The sequence below is a fragment of the Penaeus monodon genome, chromosome 13, assembly GCF_015228065.2.
Source record: "Penaeus monodon isolate SGIC_2016 chromosome 13, NSTDA_Pmon_1, whole genome shotgun sequence".
NCBI lineage: Eukaryota > Metazoa > Arthropoda > Malacostraca > Decapoda > Penaeidae > Penaeus > Penaeus monodon.
Window position 1 is genome coordinate 14826594 of NC_051398.1, and position 20000 is coordinate 14846593.

Sequence of the window (20000 nt, forward strand, 5' to 3'; positions counted from 1 at the left end):
GGGAGAGGGAAAAGGCAAGAATAGAAAAGAGTTGATGAAAGGGATGGGGAGAAAGGAGAAATGAGAAGAAAAAAGGAAGACCTGAAAAAGGAGAAGAGGGGAGGGAAGAAAAGAAAAGAAAATGATGGGAAGGGAAGGAAATATAAAAAAAATAAATAAATAAAGGAAGAAAGAAAAAATAAATAATAATAATAATAATGATAATAATAATAATGATAATAATAATAATAATAATAATTATAATAATAGTAATAATAATAATGATAATAATAATGATAATAATGATAATAATAAAAATAATAATAATAATAATTATAACAATGATAATGATAATAATAACAACAGATAAATAAAGAAAGAAATAAACAAACAAACAAATAAACACATAAAATCAAATAAGAATGACAGGTGAATGGGAAGGAAAGAGAAGAAAGGGAGGGAAGGGAAAGAGAAAAGACAAAGGGAGGAACAAGGAAAAGGGGGAATGAATAGGGACAGAAAGATAGATTTCGACAAAAACAACTGCCTTTGTCTCGCCATTACATCTTTTATGGTTTCCTGAGAAAAAAGTTATATATATTGTTTCCGAAATTGGTTCGTGATATTGCCATCGCCCGCCTTATTAACTCACAAAAAATGAACCAGATATTTTGCGGAAGAAAAAATATATATATGTGTAGTGTAGACATATAATCTTGTTATGTGGGTGTGTATTATTGCGTGTCTACGTGTGTGTGTGTGTGTGTGTGTGTGTGTGTGTGTGCGTGTGTGTGTGTGCGTATGTGTGTGTGTGTGTGTGTGTGTGTGTGTGTGTGTGTGTGTATGTGCGTGTGCATACATGTGCGTGTGTGTGTTTGTATGTCTGTTGCGCGGCAGTGTTATATGTATGTATGTGTTTCCGTGTGGTTCTTCATATATCTATTTTGTTATTAGTTTATTCAATTATCTAATGTTCCCCTTTTCATTTTTATCTCTTTATTTTTATCTTTTTTTTTTCTTTCTCTCTCTCTCACGTCTTTATCTTAAATTTTAAATTTACATGTATTTCATCGTAACTTTTTTTTTATCTATCTTTATCTTTATCCTTCCTCTCTCGTCTTTACCATCTTATCCCTTTTCACTCATTACCTGGAACCTCCGGATCATCCTACTTTATCTTCCTTTTTTGCATACCCTTTCTTTGATACCCCCCACCCCCCTACCCCCTTCTCCCATCACGTTCTTTCCTGCCTAATCCTCTAATGTAAACTCTCTCATACCCACAATGATAATATTCCGACATAGGTTTCCTCATCTAGCCATCTGAGCGGAGCTTTCACCTTTGTTGGTTTGTTTGTCTGTTTGTTTTTCCTTTCTCTCTTGTCGTATACGTATTCTTTTTTTTTTCGTGGTCTGCTTCGTTAGGATCTTGCAGCCAGGATACATAATGGGAATTTCATCCTAGTTGTTCTGTTGATAATAGTTTTCTGTGTGGGTTTTTCTCTGTCTGTCTGTCTGTCTGTCTGTCTGTCTGTCTGCTTGTCTGTATTTATTTATATATATCTATACGCCTTCTGTCTATCTTTATATCTCTCTATCTATCAATCTCTTTCTTTCTGTCTGTTTATATCTGTCTATCTATCTATCTATCTATATATCTATCTGTCTATCTATCTATCTGTGTGTCTGTCTGTCTATCAACTGTATGTATATCTATCTCTATTCATCTTTAGCTATATACCTGCCCTTGTCTAAAACTCACACAGGCTACCCAACCTTATTATTCCATTCCGATTTGCACAGCCCTAAATCGCGAATGATACTCTTTTATCCAAAATACGAACATTTCATCATTTCTGTTTTTCTTTTTTTCTGTTTCTCTTTTCCTGTATTTTTCCTCCCTCACTTCCACGCTGGGGAAAAGGGGAAAAATGATACTTATACGTGCATTTCACTCCCGCTATTACTACCTTTCCCTTCCCCTTCCCCTTCCCTTCCCCCTCCCCTTCCCTTACTCATACCCCTCCCCTTCCCCTTACCCCTTACCCTTACCCTTACCCGTACCCCCCACCCCTATCGCGTCCACCCCACCCCACCCCCCACGTATCCGCTCCCACGACAAGGACAAACAAATACACGAAAGTTCGTCACTCCACGAGATGGATTTGCCATCTTGTCCAAACGAATCTCCCGTCGATGAGTTTCTTATTTTTCCCGAAGCCTTTGATGCCGAGGGACAAACTGGGATATATTTTTTTCAGTGTGGGTTTATTTGATTTAGGTGATTATAAGCAAACAGATCCACTAAGATGGAAGATCAATCAAACAGCTGAGTTATAAAGTGTCTCGGCAAACTCTTGCTTATGATGGGAGGAGGGAGTCGTGTGTGTGTGTGTGTGTGTGTGTGTGTGTGTGTGTGTGTGTGTGTGTGTGTGTGTGTGTGTGTGTGTGTGTGTGTGTGTGTGTGTATGTGCGTGTGCATACATGTGCGTGTGTGTGTTTGTATGTCTGTTGCGCGGCAGTGATAACATGTACTTGTGTGCATATGATGAATTGCATACAGTACGTGATACTAGCAGAGTGCAATCGCTTTGTCTTGACAATTATCACTGCATATCACGCACCGAGAATCAGATAACAAGTAAGCCGAAACAGCCATAAGCCGGCCAGACATATCCATCCTTGTAAACACATTACAAAATCAACAGAAGGACAAACAGACAGGCAGAGAGACAGTCCCGGTGTGTTCTGACAAGTAGCTAATCAGAACGACCCACAATGAACAGTGTAAACAACGCTGTCGGACAGTAACCCCATTATCCCAGAGAGCCTGAGCATAGCTTGTTTGTTCCAACTTCCTCTTCCCTTGTGTATTTAATAATCAATCAAGAACAAATTTGGACGGCCTTGTGGTGCCCTGACGCTGAGCCAGACGCAGGAGAAAAAACAACATCCGTGTGTATTATTACAGAGTTGATAAACATTAAGCATTTTTCAGGCTGAAAATAGCGCAAACTGGAATTTAATCACATAAGAATCCGAAAGTTGGTGCATGTTTTGTGAACATGGTTGAAACTTCTGCTGCATGAGTTGTTATTCTTTTAATACTTTTATCACATTCCAGTTCAATGAAGCTTTAAAAAGGTTAAACATAGGTGTAGGTTACCAACTTGAAGTGGCGGTTACAACGATATGCAGCATACAGTGAAAGTCGTGGTTACAATGAAAAGTAAAGAATACAGCATAGAGGTGAAATTATGCTTAACAGGAAGAAAACACATTGCGGCTGCAGGATGTGCGGTTACAATGAAAAGAAAAGTATACAGCATATGGTTAAACCTGTGGCCACAACAAGAATACAGCAAACTGAAAAAAGTGGCTTCAACGAACAATAAAAATGCATCATATGCAAAAAAACAAAACAAGAACAAAAAAATACCACAAGAAAAAACACGACGTACAATAAATTACGATTACAGTAACATGAAAAGATTAAACCATACACTGAAAATCACATTTGCAATGGAAATGAGCATACAAAATGTATGGTCGGTTAAACGAAAAGATGAAAATATGATGTACAGCGAAAAATATGCTTACAGCAACAAGGGAAAAAATGTAGCATAAGAAGTTGTGGCGGAAAGAAAATATGCAGCATACATTGATAATAATTCTCAAAACGAAAAGACAATACAGGCCGAAAATTGCGATTATAACAACAAATAATTATACAACACGGTTAAAATTTCGTTTATAATGAGAAAGAAGAATACAGCACGCAATGGAGATTCTAGCTACAAGAACACCCGACGAGAAAGGATAAAACATACAGTAAAAATTTACTGTTCAAACGAAAAGAAAAAAATACAGGAAAAAAAGTCGTTCTGAAAATTACAATTACAACGAAAGAAAAAAAAAACAATGTACTGAAATTTGTGAATTAGAACGAAAAAAAGCAAAGAAAATAGGAAAATAAATAGATTACTTCACACTAAAGAATCATGACGTTCATGAAACAATCAGTGATCGAAAGATGTTGCTCATGATGAAAATTATGATCTGAATTACTTATAATTAACTATAATTATCGATTAAATGATGATGCTGATGATGAAAGTTATGATAAGAATTACTATGAAAATAAAATTGGTAAGGGTGAAATGCTACCAATAATAAGGATGATGATAATCATAATGATATTAACAATAGTGAATAATTATAATTATATAAAAAAATAACGGTGATAATAGTAATAATAATAATGCAAATGATAATATTAATGATTATAATTACTAAAATAATAATAATAATAATAATAATAATAATAATAATAATAATAATAATGATAAAAATAATGACAATAACAATATCACTATTGATATTGATAATAATAGTAATAATAATAATGGTAATGATAATAATAATAATGATAATGACATTGATAACAACAATAGTACAGATAATATTAAAAATAACAACAAAACAAAATGATAATCTTAGTAATATCAACAAGGATGATATTAGGAATAATAATTTTTATAATAAAAATAATAGTAACAATGACAATAATAATAATAATAATAATAATAATAATAATAATAATAATAATAACAATAATGATTATGAGGATGATAATAATAATAAAAGTAATAATAATAATGATAGTTATGATAATAATGATTATGAGGATAATAACAATAATGAAAGTAACAACAACAATGATAGTAATAATAATAATAATTATAATAATAATAATAATAATAACAATAATAATAATAATAATAATGATGATAAAGATGATGATAATGAAAATAATAATAATAATAGGTCGCTGGTAGTGACACGGTGTTTGATTTTAATTAGCAGATCTAAAGAAAAGAAAAGATAATGATAATAATAATAAAAATAATGATAATGATAATGGTAATGATAGTGATGAGGATGATAATCATAATGATAATAATGGTGATAATGATAGAGATATTGATAATAGTAATAATCATACCACTACTGCTACTACTTCTACTAATAATAATAATAATTATAATAGAAGTAATAATAACAATGATAAAAGTAATGATAAAAGAAGTAATAACTACAATGATAAGAATTATTATCAATAGCAATAATTATGATTATAATGATAGCGATAATCATAATGATAATAGCAATAATAATGGTAATGATTATAATGACAACAATGATATCGATGATAATAATTATTAATACTAACAATAAGATAATCATAATGATAATAACAACAACAATGATAACGATAACAACAACAATAATGAGAAAAAAAACTAGAAGTAAGAAATTCAAGATCTCAACCGTAACGTAACTATTGATAATCATAATAATGATATTGTCATTCACGCTAAATTTCACTCATTGTTTTCCTGCCTGACCGGACTTCCCATCCCAGGCAGTCAACAGAGTGAGGCCCAGCTGTCAGACGGAGTTACTGTGTAGATTTTTGATTTGCAGAAGCGAAGACTTTCTCCCTAAAGGTTTTATTGTTCATTCCAGTACCCAGGTTACACTATTGCTTCGGTTCCTGAGGGAGGAATGAGTTTTCTTTTTTCTTTTCTTTTTTCTTATTCTTGATTGTGAATCATGGAATAAAAGGCGAAGGAGGGGAAAAGGGGGAGGAAGGGAAGAGAAATGAGAGAGGGAGATAAAAAGAATGATGAAGAGAAAGAGGGAGGGGGGAGAGAAGGAGAGAGAGAGAGAGAGAGAGAGAGAGAGAGAGAGAGAGAGAGAGAGAGAGAGAGAGAGAAGGAGAGAGAGAGAGAGAGTGAAACGAGAGAGAGAAAAAGAGAGAGAGAGATAGTCAGACAAACAGACAGACGAACAAGCAGACAGACAGACAGACACATACAAGACAGATAAACAAAAAATACAGAGACGAACAATAAAAAATGGAGCAAGGTAAACAGAGAAAAAAACAGCAGAAAAACAAAACGAAAAGAAAAACGAAAGAGAGAGAGAGCGAGAAACAGATAAACACACAGACAGAGAACAAAAGAGGTATTTGGAGTCAGACGCCCGACTGTGTGTCTGGCGAAGAGGTAAAGGCAGAGGGGGAGGGGGAGGGTATATCATAGCTAAACAAAAGAGGATCATGAATTATATATTGATGTTCCTGGAAAAGTCATGACGTATGCCACGCTAACCTGAATGTCATGCTGCTGAAGACACCAAACCGCAAACTATTTATTAATACATATATAAGAAGGTATACAGAGAATGCAGGTATTGGAAATAAAATCCATCATAGAAAATATGACTAAGCTTCAAGTACAATAATGGAAAAGAAGAAAAATATCCATTTGTTTGAGAGAATCGAATGAAATTGTGAAAATGCCAAAAACACTTTGATAAACCAAAAGCTATAACGATGACAATAGAAACACCTCTCAAACGAATTATAATATAGTAATTAAACAAAAAAACTAACGACAGACAAAAAATAGACGACAACGAAACACCAATCAAACTGTAAGCAAATAAAAAGCATGAAAATTAGCATGAATAACACAAAAAAAATAAGTAAACAATTAAACAAAAACAATGATACCCACACCAGCACCACAAACTGCGGGCAGATTCACAGACAACGTGCAACGGACAAACCGAAAAGAAATCTTCCACTAACGACTGTTATCATCCTCAGCTGCTGGAGAAAGAACTAAAATAAATAAATAAACAAACAATTAAATAAATAAAGTTAAGTTGTAGTGTTCTATAACATTTGGCAAGATTTACTCTAATGTACTACAGTTCATTTGCAAGGAAATTATTGTTTCAGTTGCGAAAGCGGGCGGTTGGGGGTAGGGGGAGGGGGAGGGGGAGACGATAATGGGTTAAGGGGTAGGGGGAGGGGGAGGGGGAGACGATAATGGGGTTAAGGGGTAGGGGGGGAAAGGGAAAAGATAATGGGTGGAAGAGAGGTGGTATCAACTACCAAGAGAAATAATAAGTGGTAGATGAAAAGATGGGTAGAAAGATACATAAATAGACAGAGATAAATATGGATAGAATAGAGACAGCTAGATAGCCAGAAGAGGAGAGAAAGAGAGAGAGGGAGAAAAAAAAAGAGTGAGTGAGTGAGTGAGAAAGAAAGAAAGAGATAAAGTTAATGAAGATTACTAGCGTCGTTATCGTTATCAATATTGCCATTGATATTATTATCATTATCATCATCATAATCCTTATCCTTATTGTTGTCACTGTCATTATCATTATTCTATTACTATTATTTTATTTTAATAATAATTATAATAATAATAATTACTACTACTACTACTACTACTACTACTATTATTATCATTATTATTATTATTATTATTATTATTATTATTATCATTATCATTATTATTATATTATTATTATCATTATCATTATCATTATTCTTATTCTTATTATCATTATTATTATTACTGTTATCATTATAATCATTAACAGTAATATTAATATTATCATTCCGGTTATTCTTAATATCATTATTAACAACATCATTATTTCTATCATTATTATTGTTATAATAATAATAATAATAATAACATAATAATAATAATAATAATAATAATAATAATAATAATAATAATAATAATAATAATAATAATAATAATAATAATAATAATAATAATGATAATTATTATTATTATTATTATTATTATTATCATTATTGTTGTTATTTTTTAGAATTAATTTTTTTTTTATAATTTCTACTACTACTATTACTATAACTATTACTATCATAATTTCTGTTATTATTGCCATTATTATTATTACTATTACAATTTTGGTGATCATTATTATTATCATTGTCATTTTTATTATCATCATCATTAGCAGCAGCAACATTATTATTAAAATTGTTATTAGGGGTATGTTATTATCATTATCATCATCATTATCCGAAGTAGCAAGACTGGCTTCTTATCTTTATCATTATCATTACATTATCGTTATAATTGCTTTATTATTCGTATTGTTACAGTTCTTATCGTCCATGTTATCGCTATACCGTTTGGTGGATATTCTTATTATTATCATTACCTTTGTCTTTATACTATTGTTTAAACTCTTACCTTATTGTCTTTCTTCTCTTTACTATTTTCGTAATCGAGAAATGTCATTTATACGTGATACATGCTTTGTTTCCATTCTGTTGTAATTCAAGTAACGAAACATGTATTGATAAAACTATTTATTTTTATTTTTTTGATGTACAGTAAGTAACAATGGTACAATATAATTTTAATGATTCTTAATTACAGTTAACTGCATTTCCTTTAACTCACTGGAGACAGTTTTTTTTCCAGTTTTGGAGTATTAATTGTTGAAGTCATCTTTAGTTATTCTATGAAGTGTTTTTCAAAATAGGATCAAAAGCATTGCCAAGAATCCGTAGCACCATTCATGAGCAGACGCATAACCGTCCTTAAAACGCAATCTGTTTGATCCATTGCAGATAGAAGAGTTGCCGGACGTTGACGTAGAGGCCGGCGAAATCCCGAAGGCCACAGTCGTAGCCCTTGGAGATGACCCCCGCCAGTGTGTATCGATTGCATTCGAAGTGCACAGCCGGACCGCCAGAGTCACCCTGAGGATATAAGGGAGGTAGGCTGAGGTTAGTACAGTACAGTGTTAACGTGACGGGCTCTCGTCCGAGGTGTCGGCGGTTCGCGTCCCGCCGAGGCGCGAGACATTGCAACTGTCGCCTGGAGGTTACTGCTGTGGCTGGGCACCACGGCGGGAAGGACTAAGTTCAGACGAGTCAACACCAGCCGGCATAGCCCGGCCGAGGCACAGCTGTTCATTAACACGTACAGCTTCACACAACTGGCTCAACTTTTCTCCCCCCCCCCTATCTTATGGAGATGATCTCTCTTTACTTTCCTCGAATTAAAAAAAAAAAAAAATAGACGTTTGAGCTTGGCGTATGCATAACACTCATAGTTTGCAAAGAAAATGGGCTAATGTTTCAAATACCTAGGTGGTGTTAGCTCTGTTCACGACTAAAATCTGAAAGAATCACTTGTATTCAGGGTAAGAGAAAATAAATAATTGGACGAAAAATAACAATTAAACAAAAATTATAGTAAAAGCCCTGCTGGAACTATACCTGACAAGCATCTTTGCCTCCTGCAGTAGTGCCAGCACACATGGTCTCTCCGGCGATTCCAGAGGGCCAAACTCTATTGAAGAACGTCAGGTCCTTGTACTGTGCGTGGCAGGTGGACGAGGGGAACACCTTCACCTGAACTTCCTGCAGCGTCGAGCTCCTGTGGCCGCCTGCAACAAGTGTTAGAACGGGAGTCTTTGTTATAAAGTGCATTACATCAAGTGTTTTAGAGTGCCTATGTGAAATCGTTTCGAATAAGTAGTAGGGGATGAAGAATAACAATAATGAGCATTATATGTATGTATATACATATATTTGAATATATATATAGATAGACATATAGATGTGTGCATGTGTATACATACATATATATACATCTATATATACATATATATATCTATATATATACATATATATATATATATTTATATATATATATTATATATATATATATATTTTATATATACATATATATTTGTGTTTTTATAAATTTCTATATATATATATATATATATATATATATATATATATCATTCCGGTTATTCTTAATATCATTATTAACAACATTAATTATTTTCTATCATTATTATGGTTATACTAAATACATAATAATAATAACATAATAATAATCTAATAATAATATAATAATAAAATAATAATAATAATTAATAATAATAATAATATAATAAATTAATAATAATAATGATAATTATTATTATTATTATTATTTTATTATCATTTTGTTGTTATTTTTTAGAAGAATTTTTTTTTTATAATTCTACTAGTACTATTACTATAACTATTACTATCATAATTTCTGTCATATGCCATTATATTCTTATTATTACAATTTTGGTGAACATATATTTCAGTCATTTTTATTATCATCATCATAGCAGCAGCAAATTATTATTAAAATGTTATAGGGGTAGGTTCTCATCATATCATCATAATTATCCGAACATAGCAAGACTGGATTCTTATCTTTATATTATCACTACATTATCGGTATTAATTGCGTCATATTAGTATTGTACAGTTCTTATCGTCCATGTATATCGCTAATACCTGGTTGGTGGATATTATTATTATTCATCATTACTTGTCTTTATTACCTAATTGTTTAAAAATCTTACCTTTATTGTCTTTCTTCTCTTTACTATTATTCGTAATCGAGAAATGTCATTTATACGTGATACATGCTTTGTTTCCATTCGTGATTTAATTCAAGTAAAGAAACTGTATGAAAAACTATTTATTTTATTTTTGATGTCAGTAAGGTTAACAATGGTACATATAATTTTAATGATTCTTAATGACAGTTAACTGCATTTCCGTTAACTCACTGGAGACAGTTTTTTTTACAGTTTTGGAGATTAATTGTTTGAAGTTCCCATCTTCTAGTATATTCTATGAAGTGTTTTTCAAAATAGGATCAAAAGCCATACCAAGATCCGTAGCACCATTCATGAGCAGACGGCACATAACCGTCCTTAAAAACGCAATCTGTTTGATCCATATCAGATAGAAGATGCCCGGACGTGACGTAGAGGCCCGGCGAAATCCCGGAAGGACACAGTAGGTAGACCTTGGAGATGACCGCCAGTGTGTCTCGATTGCATATCGAATTGCACAGCCGCGACGCAGAAGTCACCCTGAGGATAAGGGAGGTAGGCGAGGTTATACAGTACAGTGTTAACGTGAGGCTCTCGTCCAGGCGGTCGGCGGTCGCGTCCCGCCGAGGCGCGAGACATTGCAAACTGTCCGCCTGGGGTTACTGCTGGGCTGGGCAACCACCGGCGGAAGGACTAAGTCAAGAGGTCAACACCAGCCGGATAGCACGGCCGAGGCACAGCTGTTCATTACACGTACAGTTCAACACAACTGGCTTACCACAACTTTTCTTCCCCCCCCTCTCTTATGGAGAGGATTCTCTCTTACGTTTCTCGCGAATTAAAAAAAAAAAAAAAATAGACGTTTGAGCTTGGAGCTAGGCATAACCATCATAGTTGCAAGAAAACTGGGCTTAATGTTTCAAAATACCAGGTGGTGACTAGCTCTAGGTTCACCGACTAAAATCTGAAAGAACACTGTATTCAGGGTAAAGAGAAAAATAAATAATTGGACGCAAAATAAACAATGAAACAAAAAATTCTAGTAAACGCCTGCTGGAACTATACTGACAAGCATCTTTGCCTCCTGCTAGTGTGCCAGCACACATGGTCTCTCAGGCGATTCAGAGGGCCAACTCATTGAAGCAACGTCAGGTCCTTGTACGTGCGCGGCAGGATACGAGGGAACACCCTTCAACCTGAACTTCCTGCCAGGCGTCGAGCTCCTTGTGGCCGCCTGCAACAAGTTTAGAACGGGAGTCTTTGTTATAAAGTGCATTACATCAAGTGTTTTAGAGTGCCTATGTGAAATCGTTTCGAAATAAGTAGTAGGATGAAGGAATAACAATAATGAGCATATATGTATGTGTACATACAATATTATTTGAATTATATATAGCAGATAGACATCTAGATGTGGGCATGTGTATACATACCTATATATACATCTATAAATACATATATATCGCTAATATATATACAGATATATAAGATAAATATATATATATATATATATATACTACATCCTATACTTATACGATATATATATATATATAACCTTTTCTATAGAGCTAAGAATTATACTTTTTGCATATCTATAGATATATATATATATATAAATATCATATTTATATATATATGTATATATATTTATTATATATATATATAGAGATATATATATTATATAACCTATATATACATTATATTCTAGATATAATATGAGGAATATATAATATATATATATAATGTATATATATTATATAGAGTAGATATAGATATATATATATAATATATATAAATCCTATAGAACATATCTATAGGAGAACAGCTATATATATACATCTCATATGTATACTATATATAATTGCTATATATAATATATACTATATATAATAATATATATATTACTATAACAATTATTCATATATATAATATGTATATAATTAGCTATATATATATATATATATTTAAATATATATATTAACATATATATATATATATATAATATAAACAATATATTATATATATATATATATCTCTATATTTATATATATATATATTATATATATAATAAATTGATAATATATTATATCTTTATATATATATATATGTGAGAATTTTCTGTATAGATGTATATATCATTTAATATATTCTATATATATTATATTGTATACATTATACTTATAGTATATTATAGGTGTCCACCACCCTAACCCATATAGCATAAAGTATATATAATATATATATATAGATTATATATATACATATATGTATAGATATATATATATATATAGATATATTAATATAGATATATACAATATATATATATTATAGTAGATCAGCATTTATATATAATTTATATATTAATATACTTATTATATTATACATAGACTTTAGATATAGATATTACAGATAGAGATATATAGATATATAATATATAATATATGGGAGATAATTACTAGATAGATAGATGACTATAATATATATATATAAGTTTATATAGAATTATATATTTATATATTCCTATATATTCATAGAGATATATCAGATCTATTATATCTAGATAGATAGATGTTAGATTGTATAGATAGTAGGTCACTATATAGATACATATATATATATATATATATATAGGATATGTATATATAATTTGTGTATATATATTTAGTATGCGATGTATATAATATATTTATATATGTATATATATATATATATATATATATATATTATTACATATATAATATATATATTAATATATATATATATATATGAGATATATATACATATATATGTCATATATATATATATACTATATATCTTATCTATATATAATATATATATATTCATAGATAGTATTTTACATTTATTTCTTCTTCTTCTTTAAGGCTTTTGTCCCAGTTCAACTGGGGTCGCCGGTGAGGATCTTCCTCCTCCACAGTCTGCCTATCCAGGGCCTCCCCTCGTCACTCCCCACCCACCGTCTCCATGTCCTCCTTGCTGAAGGTACAGAGAGCATGGGCCGTTCCGTTCACCGGCCGCCCATCGATGGTAATCGGCTGGGAGCTTCTGTTTGAAAAACATTTCGGAAAGTGTACCTTGCCGGGAAAGGATCGCATCATGGAGATAGGATATATTCTATACTATATATTTGTCTTAGTGTATAAATATATGAATATATATAAAAAAATATATATATTATATACATATATATTTATATATTTATATATTTTTGTTTATATGTACATATATATATATATATATATACATATATATATATATATATATATAATATATATATATATATATAATATATGATAATATATAGGATTATAGATACAGTTATGACATAAATATATATATACTATATACATATATATATATGCTATATATATATTATAAGATATTATAATATATATATATATTATATATAATATAGGAGATAATATATCATATGTAATAGATTATATTATTATATATATACAATATATATAATATATAGTATATACTATTATATATGTATGTAGATATATTACTAGATACAGGGTATATATATATAGTATATATATATATATACTATATATATATATTAAATTATGTATATATATAGTATATATAATTAAAATATATATTCATATTTGATGTCTTATTATTCGATATATATGCACTTTAGTTATATATAAAGTATGTATTTATATATATATTAATATTTTACATATATAATATATATATTTTATATAGTATATATAATAGAGTATATAGTATATATGATACATATATATATATCATTTATATATATATATATATTTAATTTATACATATACTTTATATATATATATATATAGATATATATATAGATAGTATGTAGTATATATAATATTGTGGTATATAGAATATATGATTGGATAGGATGTGCATATATATAGAGTATAGTCAGTATGTATATATATATATATATAGTATATATATAGTATATATTAGTATATATATTATGATATATTTATATATATATTTGTATGATATAATTATTCATCTATGTTATATACGATATATATTATATATATTATATATATATATATATATACATATAATTATATAATTAATATATATATAGATAATATATAGTATATAGAGAGAGAGAAGATGAGAGATGTGATATGAGAGATATTTTCCGAGCGAGAGAGAAGAGAGAGGAGTAGAGAGAGCTTTATATTATAGAATTAAAGATTATATATCTATAAGTATATAGTAGTATATTTATATTATATTATATAGATTATTTATATATATATTGTATATATATAGTTTAGTCATCTAGTATATATTGTCTATAGGAGTAGTATTATGATACATATAGTATATATATATATATATATATATATATATACATATATATATGATGAGGATGTTATATATATAGTAGATATATTCATGTGTAGCTATATATATAATATATATATTATATATTCATTATATTAATATTCTTATTATAGATATCTATATTCAGAGTATATATATAAATAGAGTAGATAGTATATAATATAGTATATATAGTAGTATATATATAGATTTATATATGTATCTATTATTCATTATAAATAGTAATATATTAATATATATATATAGTATAATCTATAATGTGATATTAGTATATATATATAGTATATATATATGTTTAGATATTTAAATATATATGTATTGTTATAATATATATATTTTTTATATATAAATATATGATATATATATAAAAAAAAAAATATATATATTACATAGAGTATTTATAGGTGAGTTTAATATTTTTGTTTATATGTACAAACCAATAGATATAGTTATAATTATATATGTAATATCTCTTTATATATATTATCTAATATATATATATAATATATATGCTATATATAATATAATATATATATATATATATATCTAACTATCTATATAGATATATATATATATATATATCTATTGTAATATATTATATATTATAGATACATATATATACTATATTATACTATATCTAATAACTATATATATATATTATTATTATGTAAATATATATATACATAAATAAATTAATATAAAAAAATAAAAATAAATAAGATACATATATTTAAATATATATATCAATGTATATATACATATATCTATATATATATATATATATACAATTATATTATTCTACTATATACATATAATATATATAATATATATATATATATATATATCTATATGTATGTGTGTATAAAGATAATATATATTATATATATATACTATATATATATATATATATATCTATATATACATCTAATCTATATACACTAATATATTATATATATATATATAAATATATCATATATATATATATAGTATATATGTATCAGTAATATATATATTATTTAGTATATTATATGTATATATTTAGATAGCATAGTTTGTGTGTAGTATTTATGTATCTAGTATATTCATATATATATAAGTGTAGTATATTATATATATATATATATATAATATTAGATATATCTATATTATGTATGGGATATGAAGTATTTTGATGTATATTATATATTAGGTATATATATATAGTATATATATAGATATAGTGATATATATATATAGTATACATTTATATACAAGATGTATATGATATCTAATATATACTATTATATTAATATATATATATATATTTATTTATTCAATATCAGACATTTATATAGTTTAATCATTATATTATATAGATTTATGTACAGATTTAATATCATTTATATTAGATAATATATATTATATTTGATACTATATACATTATATCATATACCTATATATATATGATAATATATATAGACTATATATATATATATATAGTAGGTATATATATATGTATATATAAATATATATTTCTATATATATATAAATATATATATATATAATATATATTATTTATATTATTATATAGATATTTATCTAATATATTTTATATATATATAATATTAATATATATCTAGTAAATATATGTATATATATGTATCGTATATATATACATATAATATATATATATAGTGTATATATACATATTATATTTAAGTATATATAGATGTGTGTGTAATGATATAATATATCATATGATAGTATTATACATATATAGGGTATAGTCTATATATAATGATATATGCGATCTATATAGTAACATAGTAATATATATATACATCTATGCTAGTCTATAAACTAGATTATATATAGTATTATATTAATGATATATTATATGATATCTACATATATATATATTATTTATATATAATATGTAATATTAGATACATATTTATTTATGTATCTAGTTATTCATATGAGATATAATAGAAATAAATATTTATATATAGATAGTGATATATATATATCTATATAGATTATATATAGTATTATATGTATATTTAATATATATATATATATAGGTAGTATATATTATTATATATATATATATATATATTATATAGGATTATATATATTATAGTACTATAGATATAATAGTAACTATATAATATATGAGATATAGTATATAGATTATATATAATTTATTTTATTTAAACCATTTATATATATTAATATATTTATAGTATATAGATTTCTGTATAGATTATGGTAATGCATTTCAGATGTATAGTATATATATTGGTGTATTTATACATGTATACATTATATATTAGTATATAATATATAAGCTATATATATATCTAACATATATATATATAGATATCGTATATATATATATATATATATATATATTATTATATATATATATATCTTATATATACTATATATATGGTGATATATAGTATATATATATATGATCATATATATATAAATAGCTGAATGAGTAGGATATATATATATTAATATAGATATAATATATATTACATTATAGATAGATTTGTATATAGAATTTATATTTAATATTCATAATAATTCATATATATGATAGTATATATAGAGTATATATATATATATATATAGGATATACCTGAATATATAGTCAGATCAAAATTATATTAGATAGATATATAATATATATATTACATCTTAGAGGAGTATCATGTGTATATATATATACATATAGAGATATATATATATAGTATAGAGAGATATATATATATTATATATATGATATTGAATAGATATTTGTAGATGTAAGTTATTTATCTATGTATTATAGATAGATATATATATATATATATAACTATATATTTATATATATTATATATATATATATTTATATACTATAATATATATATATCTATATTATATATATATAAAAGTTAATATATTTTATGTGAATATCTGTATATTATATGTTGTATCTATATTCATATATATAGTATATAATATAATATATATAATATATAATATGAAATATATATATATATTTATGTAGTTAACTATATAGTATAGTATTTATATATAGTATTTTTTTTTGTAGAAATATATGAAGATATAAAATAAAATCATATATTATATTATCATACTGATATATTTATATATTCTATATTTTTGTTTATAATGTACATATTAGATATAGGTACAAGTATATATAACTTATGATTAGTATATATATATAGGTATATAGTATATATGGTAATATAGATATATATATATAAAACTTTGTATGTGATATATTATATTATATAATATATATATATAGTATGTATATATATAACATTAGTACATAAATATATATATACATATACATCTATAGTTGATGTACCATAAGATATAAACTATTGATCTACAGATTGACGAGTACAAATATATTATAATAATATACATTATAATATGGAACATACACTAAGGCTCCGAGAGCCGAGGCAAAGGATGCGGATGACATGGTAGGGGATATAGTGAGTGAATATATATGTTAGATAATATGTAAATATATATGAATATAATACATATATGATATATATATATAATATATATAGTATATTAATATATATATATAAATATATATATATATTGATATAGATTATATATATTATTATTATATACAATAGATGTATAATAGTAGTATTGCTAATATATAATACCATATATAGATGATATATATATACTATATATGTAAATAAAATATATATAGTATACACATATATCTATATATATATATCCATATATTGTACATATAGTTAGTTATATATATATGATGATAGATATATATAGTATATATATAGTATAGATATATAATTATATTGTAATATAGCGATATATGTATATTATATAATATATATAGATATAGATATATAAATATATATAGTAGTATATAAGTTGTGGTAGTAGATAGTATATATATATATATTATATATATATAGGGATAAATATATATATGATAAATAAATGTATATCATAAATAATAAAAATAAATATATCTTATATACTTACATTATATATAAATAGAAATATATATATAATATATTATAATACCTATAGATAATAGGTATATATCTATATAATATATAGTATATATTATATATGTATATAATTGAGATATTATTTTATATTTATGTATCTATATCTTCATATATATACATTTATATATATAAATAGTATATATATAATAGTATATATATAGATATATATATATATTACTTTTATATATATATATATGATACATATTGTTAATATATATATATGATATTTTGTTTTTTTTTTTTTTTGTTTTTTTTTTATACTTAGTAGTAATAGTATGTATGTATATATCATCAGTATATGATATAGTATATATATACATACATTTCATATATATTAAGTATATTTATATATATAGATTTATGTCTAGATTTATACTATATTATATATTTATATAATATTATATTTAAACATATACTTTATATATGTGTGATATGATATTATATTTAGTATAAGTTACATATTATATAAGTATATATATATATAAGTATATAGATATATAGGATTTTATATAGATTATAGTATATAAATAGATATATAGATTTTTATATAGAATATTTATATTATATATATATATTTATATATTCATATATAATTTGTATATATATATATTGATGCATCAGTAATATATATATAATATTATATGAGTAGATTTATCATATATTTATATATTCATTAATATATATATCTATATATATATACATATAATATATAGTTTCTATATATATATATAGTTAGATATAATTGTTTGTATATATGATTTGTATATATATATATATTTATAGTATATGTATATATATAAAAACTGTTAAATATATACGAATATATATATATATATATATATATATTTATATATAAATATATCATATATGAATAAATATATGACACACACTATCTATGTTATATATATATCTATAATACAATTATAGATATATAATATCTATATAATATATATATATATATATTTTACATATATATATAAAATATATTATCTATATAACATAAATTATATATATAGAAATTAAAGCACTGGTATATCTAAAATAAATAAAATAAATAAATATATATATATATATATATATATATCTATATATATATATACCTAAATGTATACATAGATATATGTAATATAGTATATATTATATATTAATATATATATATATATAATATATACATAAAGTATAAAACTATAGATATATATAATAAACTAAAATGGCACTGACCTGATTGAGTCTTCCCCAGCCTGGACAGTGGACTCACTGTTCAGTAGGCGAGGAGGGGCCTTCTATGCGTTACACGGCAGGCACCACAGGTCGGATGAAGTCTGGTTGGAG

The 20000-nt window shown here is 25.6% G+C and overlaps 1 protein-coding gene across 1 annotated transcript in view; it reads right to left on the reverse strand.

The window, feature by feature from the left end:
- Window positions 1-8179: 8179 nt before the first annotated feature.
- Window positions 8180-20000, reverse strand: part of LOC119579879 (clotting factor B-like) — a 16619-nt gene continuing 4798 nt past the window's right edge. Inside the window, exons 7-9 of the mRNA XM_037927731.1 lie at window positions 19890-19925; window positions 9113-9282; window positions 8180-8590 (exon numbers count right to left, since the gene is read on the reverse strand). Of these exons, the coding sequence (XP_037783659.1) occupies window positions 8429-8590; window positions 9113-9282; window positions 19890-19925 (368 nt within the window). The 3' untranslated portion in view covers window positions 8180-8428. The remainder of the gene's footprint in view (window positions 8591-9112; window positions 9283-19889; window positions 19926-20000) is intronic.